Source organism: Rhipicephalus microplus, chromosome 3, assembly GCF_043290135.1.
Source record: "Rhipicephalus microplus isolate Deutch F79 chromosome 3, USDA_Rmic, whole genome shotgun sequence".
In the NCBI taxonomy this organism is placed as follows: domain Eukaryota; kingdom Metazoa; phylum Arthropoda; class Arachnida; order Ixodida; family Ixodidae; genus Rhipicephalus; species Rhipicephalus microplus.
Window position 1 is genome coordinate 205,230,867 of NC_134702.1, and position 14,452 is coordinate 205,245,318.

Sequence of the window (14,452 nt, forward strand, 5' to 3'; positions counted from 1 at the left end):
AGTTTTACTTGAGGGAAAAATGCCTATCTGCTATTTTATACTATTAACTAGAGATGCCTAATTGATACTGTCTCTTCAGAGACCCCAATTTCAATATTATTCGGAACTTTACATTGCAAGACCACGGTGTGGGTATGAGATACGCCGTTGTGAAGGGCTCGAACAATTCAGGCCATCTGATGTTCTTCAAGATGCACTGATAGAAGACAGTCAGAGCACCACGGCCAGAATTGGTGCAGCAATCAAAGGGTTAGCTTAGCCAAGCCCCGTGACTGCTGCTACAACACAGTAAAAGACCTATCCCGTCCTTATGATTGTAAGCAATATTTACGGCGACTGAATAAGCCAGTGAATAACCAATTTTACAGACTTCAGGTTACACCGCTCAAACATTTCAACTACATAGCGCTATATATCATATTCTTCGAAGTGAGTACTATTTCTTCTTTTTAGTTCAAACTAATAATCATGCGATTGTTACCCCTGTGTCCATTTCAAACAGACATCGCCAGTAAACGAGCACGGCATCGTCTTTGGAGAGCCAGTGAAACGACCATGGTATGAGCCGTACCAGCCTGTCAGTTACAAAATCGGTACTCGGAGCGGCAACGAGACGCAGTTTCGAGACATGGTTCGTCGCTGCAACGAGGCCGGGGTCAGGTGAATGCGCAAGCGGACGTTGCTTTCTTTTGACCTTGGCTGAACATTTATTTTCTAGATGCAAAAACATCGTCGTATTACCAGAATCGCATCAGACGTCACTGTAAGGCGGGAACTTGGTGCTATAAATACCTTTACTGTCGGGAAAGATATCAGCACTGTTACAATAATTTTAAAGCAAGTATTCCTGATAGTGACAGGTAGCTTTTGAAATCACTGCTAGCTGTTTCCATTGCTAGCCGTGAGTTCAAAAGCAACGTCATGGTCTCGCTGAGAAGTAGAAGGATGAGCCGGAATCGCCAGGTCGAAAATAGAAGGATTGGTAAAAAACAAAACCAACCCGCCAAAAAAGCAGCCAACTGCAGCCAAAGCTAGTAAAACTTGCTGAAAGTGGCCACGCATGTGTGATAAAAAAGTCTTTAAAGGATTATTTATGAGAGCCTTTTGGTGGAAGTGTACGTACGTTCGGGTGAGCGCTCCCTTGAAGCGAGCGAAATAGCGGTCTCGTGTAAAAAGTATGTGCGTGGGCAGCACGCACTCTCGAGCTTCGCTAAAAGCCGTGAGAAGGCACCGCGGTGCTGCTTTGACTTTAGTTGCGCGAAATGCTCACCTAGCTTGTAATATTTTGACCGCCACTGTAGGTTATGCTGGGCCAGTTGGCGCAGCGGTACTTGAGCCGAGAAGAGGTAGAACCGAAAAGAAAGAGCAAAAACGCCGAATTGAATTGTGAGACTTTGAAGCACACCTTGGCCGTCATGTTTTACAACGCATGCTCGAACAGAAGCGGCAGTGACGCCACAGGATTAAAAAAAGTCAGTTCAATGAGGGGGGGGACCAGAAAGTAATAAAAAAAGCCCCCAAACAGGCAGAACTTTTAAGGCGCGAAGCTTCTAAAGGGGTGGGTCTGCCCATTCCTTGTATGCATGTACGTGAACGCCTACATATCCACTTTTGTCTCCTACTTCATACTTACAAACATCCCACTACGTCCCATTACCGATGCCCCCTTCCCCGACCATAAAGCAAATACTGTTGAGAGGTAGCCAATATAAAATGCAAGATGGTCGTGTACACTCTTATTCAGGTCCCGCCTAAAGGAATAGGTATAGCCAGGAAAGCAGGCATTTCTACGTCTGATTTCCTGAATATCGCCAGCATTTAACCAAGACCTGATTAGGAGCGTACTTGTATCCAGGTGCACGTTGAGAAACGATCGATTGTCCCACTGTGCTGATTCCTTGTTTATACGCGACCGCCTATAGTTCCGCCTTTACAAACTGCTCACTACTCCTCATTTTCGATCCGCCAATATATGGGCCACAAAGCCGTTTTAATAAAGAGGAAGCGAAAATTACTGATAGCTACCCCTTACGAATAATAAAATTTCTTGTGTAATTTTACAGAATGTCTGACGTAACTTTAGCCAGAGTTAAAAAGAAAACATGCCGGAGCTTGTAATCACGACGCGACCAAATGCATGTTGCTTACCGTTGGCTGGAGTTAGTCAGACTATATGTGTTATCAAACATTGTGCAATTAGATATGTTTAATTACCTACACTTTCAAGAAACGAAGATAAATAAAAAATTAAATGAGAAAGTGATAGATAAGTTTGCAAAATGTCCGATAATTCGATTAGAAAGTTTTGAACTTTGTGTCGTTTATGTACTAATGTTTTTCTGCTAATTGTAAATGCCTGCGAAATACAATAAATACCACGTAACAAGCCCGCTTGTTCACCAGTGCGCGTAATTATTCTAGTGCTCCATAACGTTCCGCATACGAACCACTATAGCATTTGCCCTATTGTGCAGTCTTGGCAGGGCCGCAGGGATGGTGGTGGCTTTAGGATGAACAGGTTTTGCTATCAGCCACACAAACGACAACCGCTGTGACTGCTTATTGCTGTAATAAACCAGCGCAAGGGAAGCGTGACGTTCGTACGCAGAACGTTAAAGAGCACTAGAATCATCGTGCGCACTGACGCTGAGCGGGTTTGTCACGTGGTATTTTTTTATTTCGCAGGCATTTGCATTTAGCAGAAAAACACTAGTACCTAACAGATATAGAGTTCAGAACTGCCTAATCAGACGTTTCGCAAACCGATATACAACTTTCTCACAAAAATTTTTTTTACCTCCGTTTCTTGAAAAGTTGGTTATTAAACATATCTAATAAACAATATCTGAGAACAAGAAATAGTCTGACCAACTCCAGGCATCGGTGAGAAACATACATTTGATCACGTCCTAATTACGTGCTCCGGCATCTTTTGAAACTCTGGCTAAAGTTGCGTGGGACACCGTGTATACAGTCTTTGTCCCGTCTTTGATGATGTAGTGGATGATATTCGTGGATGATTCACGGTTTAACACTGAAAACCTTCAGTGCTTTGCCCCACCCATCATCTTTCATTCGGTGGATAAGCTGTGATTTTTTATGTTCATGCTACCACCGGAAAAGTAGCCAAATAGGCACAACTTCGGCCAATGATGGCAATCCTGAGCGCAAGGCAGCGTCAAATAAATTAAAATGCCATTCGATCAGTCATGACACCTTTTTTTAGCAACAGTTAGGCAATTGGTGTGCTCATCAGTTATAAACGTAGATTTCCCATTCACATTGCTGAGCGATCCAACTTTCAGCGCCCCGCGGCGATAATCTAGTGGCCGAGGTACTCGGCTGCTCACCTGCAGGTGGTGGGATCAAATCGAGGCTGCGGCAGCTGCATTTTCAATAAACAAAATGCTGTCAACTGGCTTGCCTAAAATAGGTGTATACACCTAATTTAGGCACACGGATCGCTAAAGAATCTCACCATCGAAATTTCTGTAGCCCTTCACTACGGCGTCTCTCACAATCTTATGATGGTTTTCGGACGCTAAACCTCGCATATAAACCAAGCAACCAATCAATCAATCAATCGTCAGCTTTTAGGCGCGTTCTCAAGAGTACGGAATAGACGCGCATTATTCCTATGTCAAATCGTGAGTATTCTGAGTGCGAATGCTTCGATAAGTTGACTCACTTTTTCTCTTAGCAGAGTCATTTACTGCCTCGCTGCAGCATTACACCTTCGGTAACATAAAGTGCCTTCGTATATGTCGAACGGTAGAATCGCCTCATTCACATTCAATTAACTCCGTTGCTTTTAGTTCAAAAACGTTGCCTTCGATTCACTTTATTACTGTCTTCAAATTGCACATTTGCTTCGCGTAGGAGCCACTGCCCGCCCCGCCGCGGTGGTCTAGTGGCTAAGGTACTCGGCTGCTGACCCGCAGGTCGCGGGTTCAAATCCCGGCTGCGGCGGCTGCATTTCCGATGGAGGCGGAAATGTCATAGGCCCGTGTGCTCAGATTTGGGTGCACGTTAAAGAACCCCAGGTGGTCAAAATTTTCGGAGCCCTCCACTACGGCGTCTCTCATAATCATATGGTGGTTTTGGGACGTTAAACCCCACAAATCAATTATGTGAGCCACTGCCCCACACCCTGCACTGCTCCCGTATTCTTCCAAACACTGGGGAATTGACCTTGTACGCGTCGTTTTACGACCAGTCAAAATTTGCAGCCATATTTTGATTACCTGTAAGAGAGCAATTTTGATCAGCACGCGCGTGTAAGTCTGCTGCATGCCACCCGCGCTGGGACATCTCACCATAATCGTCTCCTGTGCGTCCGACGAGTGGCTTCCCTGCGCAGCCATTGATCATAATGGCTGGCCTATGCACAACTCTGCTCCCGTCGCGATCATATACAGTGACTTAGAGCACAAATCCTCTTGGTGTAATTTATAGGCGAGGTTAACAAGCCCTTCTCTCCTCATACTAAGCACTGAACTGCTTTCTACCTAAATAAAAGTAACGTTTCTCTCTCTCTTTTCTTGTCATAACAGAGCGCTTATTTCTCAATTACAATGGCACGCACGTACTGGCGCACAATTCAACGTTTAACATCGTCACGCTCAGCATAATTTCTCACAGACTTCCTAAACAAATCATTATACTCCTTTTCTTGTCTTTCCACAGAGTGTACGTGGACGTAGTGATCAATCACATGTCTGGTCCTCTGCAAATAAAGAAGGGAACAGCGGGGAGCAGCTTCAATTATGACGAGTTAAGTTACCCAGCCGTACCGTATGGTCCCAATGATTTCAACAGGAAAGAAAAATGCAACAGTGAGTCAGGCACAATTGAGAATTACGGAGATGCACTGCAGGTAAGAAACTTGTCTAGAATTTGGCTTAATTCTTGAACATTTGCTATCAGCGTCTGTCGAGTACTCCGGCGTGTCTTTTACACTGTATACAGGTGTAAACGCCGAAAATTTTGAACCGATTTTGTCGAAGGTCACGTATTGATTGCTTGAGTACTTTTTGTCGCGTAAAATTAGGAATGCCATTGTCATAACTAAAGCCTTTTTGTCAGTACAAACGTAGCGGACATGCAGTTAACCATAAATAATATATGTGCATTGTAATTGGTAACACCATGATTTATTTTCAAGCTTATCCTAATTACTAGTGCTGTTAAGCTGCAAGAAAAAAGTTGTGGATCAGATTGGCCGCAATAAATTAAAACTAACGGATTCGGTTTTTATCGTATAAATTGTCACGTAGTTGTACGTGTATATGCGTGTAAATGATATTTAGTTGTATTTCTTCAGGCACATTCTCGTCTGGTAGGAAAACGTTGTTTTTCTGCCAAATTGTATGCACTTTTGTGATCACTCGGAACTCTTAAGAAGGGTTAAAGATTAAGCTTAACCGAAACAGTAGAGGCAAGGCAACTACTTTACACTAGACAGTTTTGGCTGAGAGCATTGGTCTTATTGTACTGACTTTCTTTCAAAGCCGACATCTGCAACTAAAGTTGAAACGTTCGAGGAAAGCTAGCCACTCTCTGTAATGCTTCTTTTTACTTTTTAACAAGATTCACCCAACGTGCTTCTGGGTGCCATCCCAAGTGCACGTGTGAATTGCTCCTTCGTTTGAACAATGCGTACTAGCTCCTTGCTGATGAAATAAGTAGCACACCAATAAAGTTGCAGTTACATCATTGGTACGTTCATACGCCTATTCACGTTCGTAGTGATACTTAAGCTGTGATTCAGAGAGGATGTCTGAGCATGAGTACGCGAACGCGTTTACAGATTATGCTGGTCTCTAAAGGCCTGAGCATGTGCTATATATATCTACTGACTCCCCTTCTCGAACCACGACACTAAAAGCATGTTCTTTTAAGTTTGGTAACTTAGTATTGTTTTATTCTGCTCGTTTATTTGCACTGTACTAAGGGAAAATAGAAGTATTACAGAGGGTGGTAATGCAACGATAAATGCCGTGAGAATAAAACATAGTTTGTAACAAATTATTCACAACACATCTTCAAAGAACTGTAGGTTAGTATAGGCTCAATACGTAATCGCCTAGAGCAGTCTTGAGGGATGACGCGTACTCAATGTAGGCAATAATGAAAAGTGTAGGTTGTAGGTGGCTTTTAGTGTAAGGTAGGTGGTAAATTAGGGAAAGCGTCTTTTATTCGTACAAATGAGCGGTTTGCTTCATAGTTACTGACCCCTTCAGCACTGAAGGTTATTAAGGACGTTGATATTTGCCCCTGGGTACACAGCCTGTTCACGCGTCAATTAAACTGACGCCCATTAATTCACAGGCAGTCGCTCCCGGTTCCACATAATCAGAGATGTCGGAAATCAGACTCATTCTGTCGATTATCACCTTTCGCCTATGCCAAATAGCACTGACCAACATAAAAGGGATGTCGCCGCACTAATGAGCCTGTGATTAGCACTTGGTGACTAGACATATAGTGCTAAAGGTACTCGCGCTCGCAATTTTTTGTTGCTGGCGCCTTCAAAAAAACTTCATCACGTTCAGACGTTTACTCATTTATTCACTGAACCACTCACGCGGTGAAATAACTGCACGACTAAGAATGAAGTCGTGTTCCATCCTTCGGCATTGCATTTCCGAATTACCAAAGGATGCGCAGGTAAATAAGTCGAAATTTGTAGGATGAACACGGTAAGTTGTACATTATTTTGTCACAAAAGCACGTAAAAATTGTGGAACCTCCGATGCCTAATGCTAACATGGCTTCGATTCACAACAGTATTTGCAGGTGTCTATTGTGAAAATTTTTTTCGTATTGTACAACGACAATAATTTTGTTTTTGTTATTTTAACTGCGTGTTTTTTTCGTTCTTAGCAAGTCTGTAGTGAAAATGAACTGCGTTTCGACTCAAGATTAGTTAAATTCAAGGGATTCTTGTCGCACTGCAGTGTTGCATTGTTGTAACGCTGTAGAGCACCTAGCTGTGTATAAAGTGATAAAATAATCGGGCAGTACGCAGCAACTACAGAGTAAGAGAAATCGAGTACTTCGCGAGTATTTCTATCACACAACTTTATCGTCATTTACCTCACGCAAATTCTTTGCGTTATCACTTATCGCCACGGTGCTGGCACTTCCCGGTCACGCACGGCGTATTCGCGTGAATCTAGTTTCGAAAAAATTAATGTGAGGAAACAAGATGATGATTATGTCTGTGTGCCAGAATTACATCCGAATACTCAATGCTTCTTTACAATGTAGAAAAATCATATATGCTCATTTATTCCCCACAGGTACGCAAGCTTTGAATTATACAGTCAGCAAAAGAGAATGCTTTGCACTAAAGACATAACTACATTTCATCACCTGTGCTATGAAGCAGTGAGCACGTGTAGTCTCTTTCTTCAGCATTGTACGTATATGTAACACAAAATTCGGAATAGGTGGCGCGCTGTACGATTCAAGATGGCGCCCAGAGGAGGGTCAACTCCTTTGTTAATATACAGATTAGGCGCGTGGACATACGGAGCTTGTCGCTTTCACCAAATAAAGTCATGACGTGCACTGAAACTTACATGAGACCAATATACTCTCCGAAACCATGAAAGCTCGCCACTGGGACATTTGCGCCGGTGTGAGAGGTGTGAAAGGCTTCGTTACCGTGCATGAACGACGCCTTGCGAATTCCTATGCGTGCTACAGAAAGCTGCGCTTACAAGAGTTGACGTATGAAGTGAGCGGGTGTCCGAGCTCGTATGTGCCGAGCCTTGCTGACGGATTTGCCGCAGTATTAGGCCTCGCGATAGTACCGTCATCGCGGATGCACAGAACCGAATGTTTAACGTGGTGAAGGTTTGCGAGCTAATATTACGCAGTCGTCATTACTTGCGCTGGCAGGAACATGAAAATGCTTCTTCAACGATGCACGAGCATTTAACGTCACACTACGTCGCGCGTGTGTCACAGTCATCTTCAGGCACTAACCGTGCGCCGTTCACTGCACTCGGAAGTTGCAGGTTCCAAAGGCGCGATCGAAATATCAATACCGTAAAGAATACACACGCATTCTTTTCGCAATTTTGAAATGGCAATATTTAGTCGAGCAACAACCCTGTTGGGAAGCTACAAGTAGTAGAGGAGAAGCTGGCAGAAGTGCTTGGACTGTAGCCGTAATTGCATGTTTCATCGCTGTAATCATTTCGATTCACTGGTCAAGCTCGAGTGTGTTGGCAGCATCTGGCGCTCCATAATATCCACAGTAATTGCGCTACATGCAATGCAAAAGAAAAACTAAGCTTTTATTTTCACCAAGCTAACGGAAAATATACGTTAAATACAATCAAAGTTACTTAGCAGCGTGAAAAACTATTAACGCACGAGTGGACAGCATGTGCAACTCGCTCCTTGTGTGTTCGCAGCTCATCGTTGACCGTCGCTCTCACTCTCGGTGACAGCCTTCTACGTTCAGCGAAAAATCACCGTCGTCAAGGTCGTTTCTTTTAACGTAATTTCTAAAGCAATCTGAGAAATAGCCTGGGCCGAATGACTTGACAACACCAACAGCAGCGCGTCACCGCGTTTATCTGGGCGTCGAGCACATTTTGCTGGAGAGTACTAGAACGATCTAGCACTCTCTCATTTTACAATTCCGTCAACAAGCAAGTCGCTCGCAATGTGCTGCTATCTATAAAAAAACGTGCAAAAATAGGGGGTTCAGAGGTGGCCATTTTGAGGAATCGCGAGCTCGCGCGACCTTTCGCGTAAAAGGTGAAATTCATGCACTACAAAAGCACTAACGAATGCGATATACGCAAAAAACAAGGTCTGTTTTGACTTAATAGGTCAGACGATGACACCTAACTAGCCTACAAGACTACGGAAAACCTCGCCAAGCTGAAATGCGTACTTTGAGGACTTTCATCGAAAGCGCCAGTTGCCACGTATTTTAACGAAAGCTTCACATAGCGCAAGAACGAATCAGATTTATCGTATCACGGCGGGTCCCGTTTGCTCACAGATGCAAGGGACGTGCAGAGTGGTAGTGTTCATTACTCGCCTACGCGTTAACACTGAAGGTAGCACAGCTACACGAGGGAGCGTCGGCCTATATAAACCTTGAAAGGACGCTCCCGAATTCCTCTTGGTGGAGCGATAGTCTATAAAGATTGCGAATACTTGGGAGTGTACAGAAATATTGCGCGTAGCTTACGGTTATTCTACATTTTTTTAGATATCCGAGCAATTCAGGGGGTATTTACCTTGTATCACAGGTGCGCAACTGTGAATTGGTCGGACTTCGGGACTTGGACCATGGTAAAGATCACGTTCGAGCCAAGATTTCTGAGTTCCTAAATCGACTCATCAGCTTTGGCGTAGCCGGATTTCGCATCGATGCCGCCAAGCATATGTGGCCTGTCGACTTGAAAGTCATCTATGGAAAGCTTAATAACCTCAGCACAGAGTTCTTCCCTGCGGGGTCCAAGCCGTTCATCTACCAGGAGGTGATCGATATGGGCCACGGCGAACCCATCACCCGCTGGGAGTATATCCCGATGGGCAGAGTGACAGAGTTCCTTTATGGCGCCAAGCTAGGTAAGTGCAGAGTCCAACAGGGCTATCATATTGTCGATTTCAATGTACAGACAAAAAAAACACTGCTGCCTTCCATGCTACTAAACACAGGATCTCGGCCACTTCATATTGCACTGTAGATAGTTCAGTAATAGTGTCTACTGATGACTGGCAAGTACTGAACCAAGACTATCGAACATTTGTTGGTCGGGCTGAGTGCTAGACGACGAAAATGTGAAATGCGTCTACACTCTCAGTCAGGTGCCGCATAATAACGAACGGCATATAGGTGGCGCGCTGCTGCGTACTGACTAAAATGTTGTCTCTAGGCAGCCCGGCAATAAAAAGATACCCGTGACAGCCGCGCGCCGCATAAGTAACGCATAGAGCCGGTAAGAGCAGGCTCAAGAAGGGAGAAAAAAGAAAAGAAGGGGAAGAGCCGCCATTTTGTCGCGCCAGCCTGGCGCCAGGAGCCGGCATAAACTGATGCAGAAACGTGTTCAGACACAAGCGCGAACGCGAAAAAAAGAAAAAAAACGCCTCCCTCGCTCCCCCCCCTTCCGCCGCCAAGCCGGCGTCACGTTCACCGTCACCTGCATGCCATGTCATTTGTGCGTCACCGTTTGGTCCCGCTGTCTCGTGATGGTCGCTTTCTACAAGATGGTCTGGGACGGAAACATTTTCCAGTGCAATACGGCACACTTTAGTCAATGTATCTTACATTTCTTTGCATTTGGGCAAACACTGGAATGTGCAGCCCAATTTTTACTCGTTTGACTTCAATAAAAGAGTACAAACAACTTTCCCTTCATCAGTTGTCGAGGTATGTAATTGTGTCATGAACTAAATCAAAGAGGACTAGTCCATGCGGGACAGCTTACTGAAACACTGGCCTATGTATGTCGATGTTTATGTTCTACGAAACAAGTTGAACTGATGATTTTAGGAAAGTGTGACAAAAAAGAAACAAACCGAAGGCAGCGAGACAGAGAAAGGTCAATATCGAATGTCGATTGATCGATGTTTGTTTAGTAGTTGCGTAATTTGAAGATGAACAATAGGTACAGAAGTCAGGTGCAGAAGTCAGCAGGAGAGCGTATGTCACCGCCATTTGCTCACTCTTTTGAATAATAAGTACAGTTCTCATATTCCAGAATGGATTTGTAAAAGTGAACGATGACCATGACCTATGTACTGCTGTGGAGATAATGTACCGGCTATAAAAATCCCCATTTTTTTTAAAATCAAATGTATGCAGTAACAATAACGATTTCGAGGGTCGTTCTGCACCATTTCTTGACCCCAAGTGCACGGGAACGTTTGCGAAATAGATGTGCAAAAGCATTATTTATTTGGAGGAAGACCAACCTGTCCATCGCTAATTTGTGTACGTCCTACTTGACTTTGACGGGCGTTTCGGCATTCACTTGAACAGCGGTGTGATGCTGAATAAAGGTAAGAGTATACCCACTCCTCATAAATAGGATCATTTAAACACTGCCAATGAGTAAACACAATTGACTATATATCGCGAAATAATGCGCATAAATTCTACTAGCTGAAATAAGTAATCGTCGAAATGCTAAAAAGGCGCTGCTGCCCCAGCGTGCAGCTCACGGCAGTTCGCGCGCACGACATGCAAATGTTAGAGTAGGCATGCTAAAATACCCATGCAGCGTTTACACGCGAAAGCGCATAGTCTTCAACCAACTGAGAATAGGCTACTGTCATTGACACGCGTGTACCTCCCGATGCAAAATCAGCGAAATTTCTCCCGGCACACGCACATGCGAGAAACATACGCAGGTTTCGACAGCCCAACACAGCCTCGTAAGCGAATTTCGATGAGCGTAACATCCGAAGTTCACGGGAAGCACTAAAACGACGCACGAACACACGTTAATCGTTCTTCCGGAACGGCGCACCGTGGGTTGAAGTCGGAGTCGAAAGCGCTCACCGTGGTTTCCTCGAGTTCACGAAGCCGTACGAACTATTCGCTGTCAAGTGCATGCACAAGGCACAAAAACAGTTCAAGGTTCCGTCGCAGTTTTCAAAAAGCCACTTTGTAGATATATACACTGTAAACAGAAATAAGCCAAGATGGGAGAAAGTGACCTTGTCCTCTAGCGCACGCCCTGACGGAGTTTTATAAACACCGTCCGGAGGGAGTAAAAAATTTACTCCCCATCAGTAGGGCATCTTTGCATGATGCCAGGGGGGGTTTTATTTACATCCATTGAGGAACTTTTTCAGGTCAGTATGGGAGTAAATTTTTTTGCATCGCTCGAGAAAAAAAATTGTCTGCAGCCGTACCATGCGCAAGCGCAACTTTAAATACATTGCATTTAATGTGCACAACACTGATTACCGTACAGAAACGTTATCACAATGTTCACGTAATATCACAACACTCGCACTCACACAGCTTGCCACACGCAGTACACACCTACCATATAGTCACCGGGTATATATAGGCACCACATTCTTACCTCCCATTTAGCCCAAGTGAAAGCATTTTTCGCTGATAATTAAAAAATAAATACGCACGACGTAAGTACACACTTGTAGTGATCTGATTTAAGCACTTCAACACACATGCCTTTTATCCTAAGGCTGCCTAAGATTCAATATTTTTCAACTACAGCGAAAAAGTTTTATCAGTTGACGCACTAAGGTACGGGCTGAATTTGCATTAGCAGTACTGTTTGTGGACCCGTAAAATGCACTGAATCATACACAAAGTGCGCGGGACCTTGAATGAACACATTAACGAGGCCCATTTAGCAGCTTCAGCGATGAACCGAGGTAGACCACCGCTACCGCGTTCGACGACTAGGCCTCACTCACGAGTACGACACGGTTATTCGACGAATGAGAGCTGGCGATCACAAAATGCTTGCTGATGTGCAGTTTATGTCTCGTTGTTTTTCCCATGCACAGAAATAGGTGTCCGCTATCCACGCAGTTTAAGCTACGGAGCGATAGACTTAAACGAATGAGATGGTTCGCAGTCGCTGTTCCAGTTGCTCGCATGCATTGCATGTATAGCTCGCAGAGCTCGCCACAGCGGCCGGTGCGCAGTGCGAGCTCGATACGATGCTGGCTTGATACCCACGGCATAGCGAGGCCTTCTTACTAATCAGATGTTACAGCCGGTGAAATACCGGTGACACTCCGAGAAGCCACAATAGGCGGAGACGGGGCGAGCGCGTCGCCGGCGCAACTCTCACACCGGTTGCTGACTAGCCTGCCGTGGTCGAGCGAAGCCTACTTCGAACCGCTTCGAAGTTTTACGGTGCAATCGCTGACGATCGTACTCCGCCTCGTTCGGCGCTCGCCATGTAGTTAGTCATTGACAGCTGCGGTCGCAAGGCGCAGAAGACTGTTATACATCCCAGCAGCCTTCATTTTTTGTGAAACACATTCTTTGCCTCACCGGTGGTCGGTGCTAGCTCGTAGCGCTTGCCGCGGTGGCCGGCGCGCAGTGCGAACTCGATACGATGCCGGCTTGATAGCGACGGCATAGCGAGGCCTTCTTACCACTCAGATGTTACAGCCGGTGAAATACCGGTGACACTCCGAGAAGCCACAATGGGCGGAGACGGGGCGAGCGCGCCGCCGGCGCAACTCTCAGACCGGTTGCCGGCCAGCCTGCCGTAGTCGAGCGAAGCCTACTTCAGACCGCTTCGAAGTTTTTGACGGTGAAACTCCAGGAGCAGCCGCTGACGATCGTAACAGCTTACTTTTGCTACCATTAATTTATTCTTCGAAGTTTTTTGTTATTCAGCCCTTTGAAGCGCGGCATTCACGGCGTTTCGTTGAGGAATCGGACCGATGTGCACCGTGGTTTAACCGTTCGAAATATATTGAAATGTTAACAGTAAATACCAACCAATTGTTGCTATTCTTCGCTGCACTTATAATTTCGTTGCCTGTTGACAGATGCTTTCACGGTTAGCCACACAAAGCACATGTGTTTCACACCGACGTGCAAACATATGCCCGTACACACACACACACACACACACACACACACACACACACACACACACACGCACACGCACACGCACACGCACACGCGCACACACACACACACACACACACACACGTCAAGCCCGAAGAGGGTGTAACCACGTGACCTGAAACTCCCTGGGGAGTTTAACAAGGTCATGTCGTTCATAAACTCTGTGATTATGCAGGGGGCGTTTTACGATGACATGTGCCGAGTTCACTTCCTACCAGGGAGTAAATAATTGGTGCAGAGGAGTTTTGTGGGCTCATGTGCTGGAGAAACTCTCATCCCGGCTAACTTTTGCTTACAGTGTACCCCGCAAAAAGACTCGCATTCGTGCGGTGCCGCTGCGGTGCAATGGGCAAAACATCTGCTTCACGTGCATGCGGTCCCGAGTTCGATTCCAGGGCTGTGTGTGCTTTACGTGAAAATCTTGCAGATGTCGGTGATTGAGATAATAATGGTTTTCTAATTATCGGTTGTCATAATATTCGCCGCATTATCGGCGAGGAGTCGCTCTTAAAAGCGTAAATTGATGCTTTCTTTTTCGCCACCGCCTCAGGGTCGCACCGCCTACGGAAATATCACACTTCACCGCAGGCCATATCTTGCCAGGAAAAAAAATTTACCAAATAACCACAACGAATCTTTGTCCCGGCTTTTCTGAAGGCCACTTCAAATCGAGCCAGTTTCTCTAGGACGCGGATACGGAGCCGCGTAGAAGCGGCGATTGACTTGATTTACTGCCTGCGGGCGCGTAGTCTAGCCAGGATTTGACTAGATAGAGTGACTGAAGAACCATGAAGACTGTTTTAAGGTAACTCGACAGTCGCTGATTCAGCATTCACAAACGCTCCT

The 14,452-nt window shown here is 45.3% G+C and overlaps 1 protein-coding gene across 1 annotated transcript in view; it reads left to right on the forward strand.

The window, feature by feature from the left end:
• LOC142804113 (pancreatic alpha-amylase-like) overlaps nt 1-14,452 on the forward strand; it is a 41,890-nt gene that overhangs the window by 5,809 nt on the left and 21,629 nt on the right. The window contains exons 2-4 of the mRNA XM_075890690.1: nt 503-660; nt 4,687-4,876; nt 9,282-9,603. Coding sequence (XP_075746805.1) covers nt 503-660; nt 4,687-4,876; nt 9,282-9,603 — 670 coding nt within the window. The remainder of the gene's footprint in view (nt 1-502; nt 661-4,686; nt 4,877-9,281; nt 9,604-14,452) is intronic.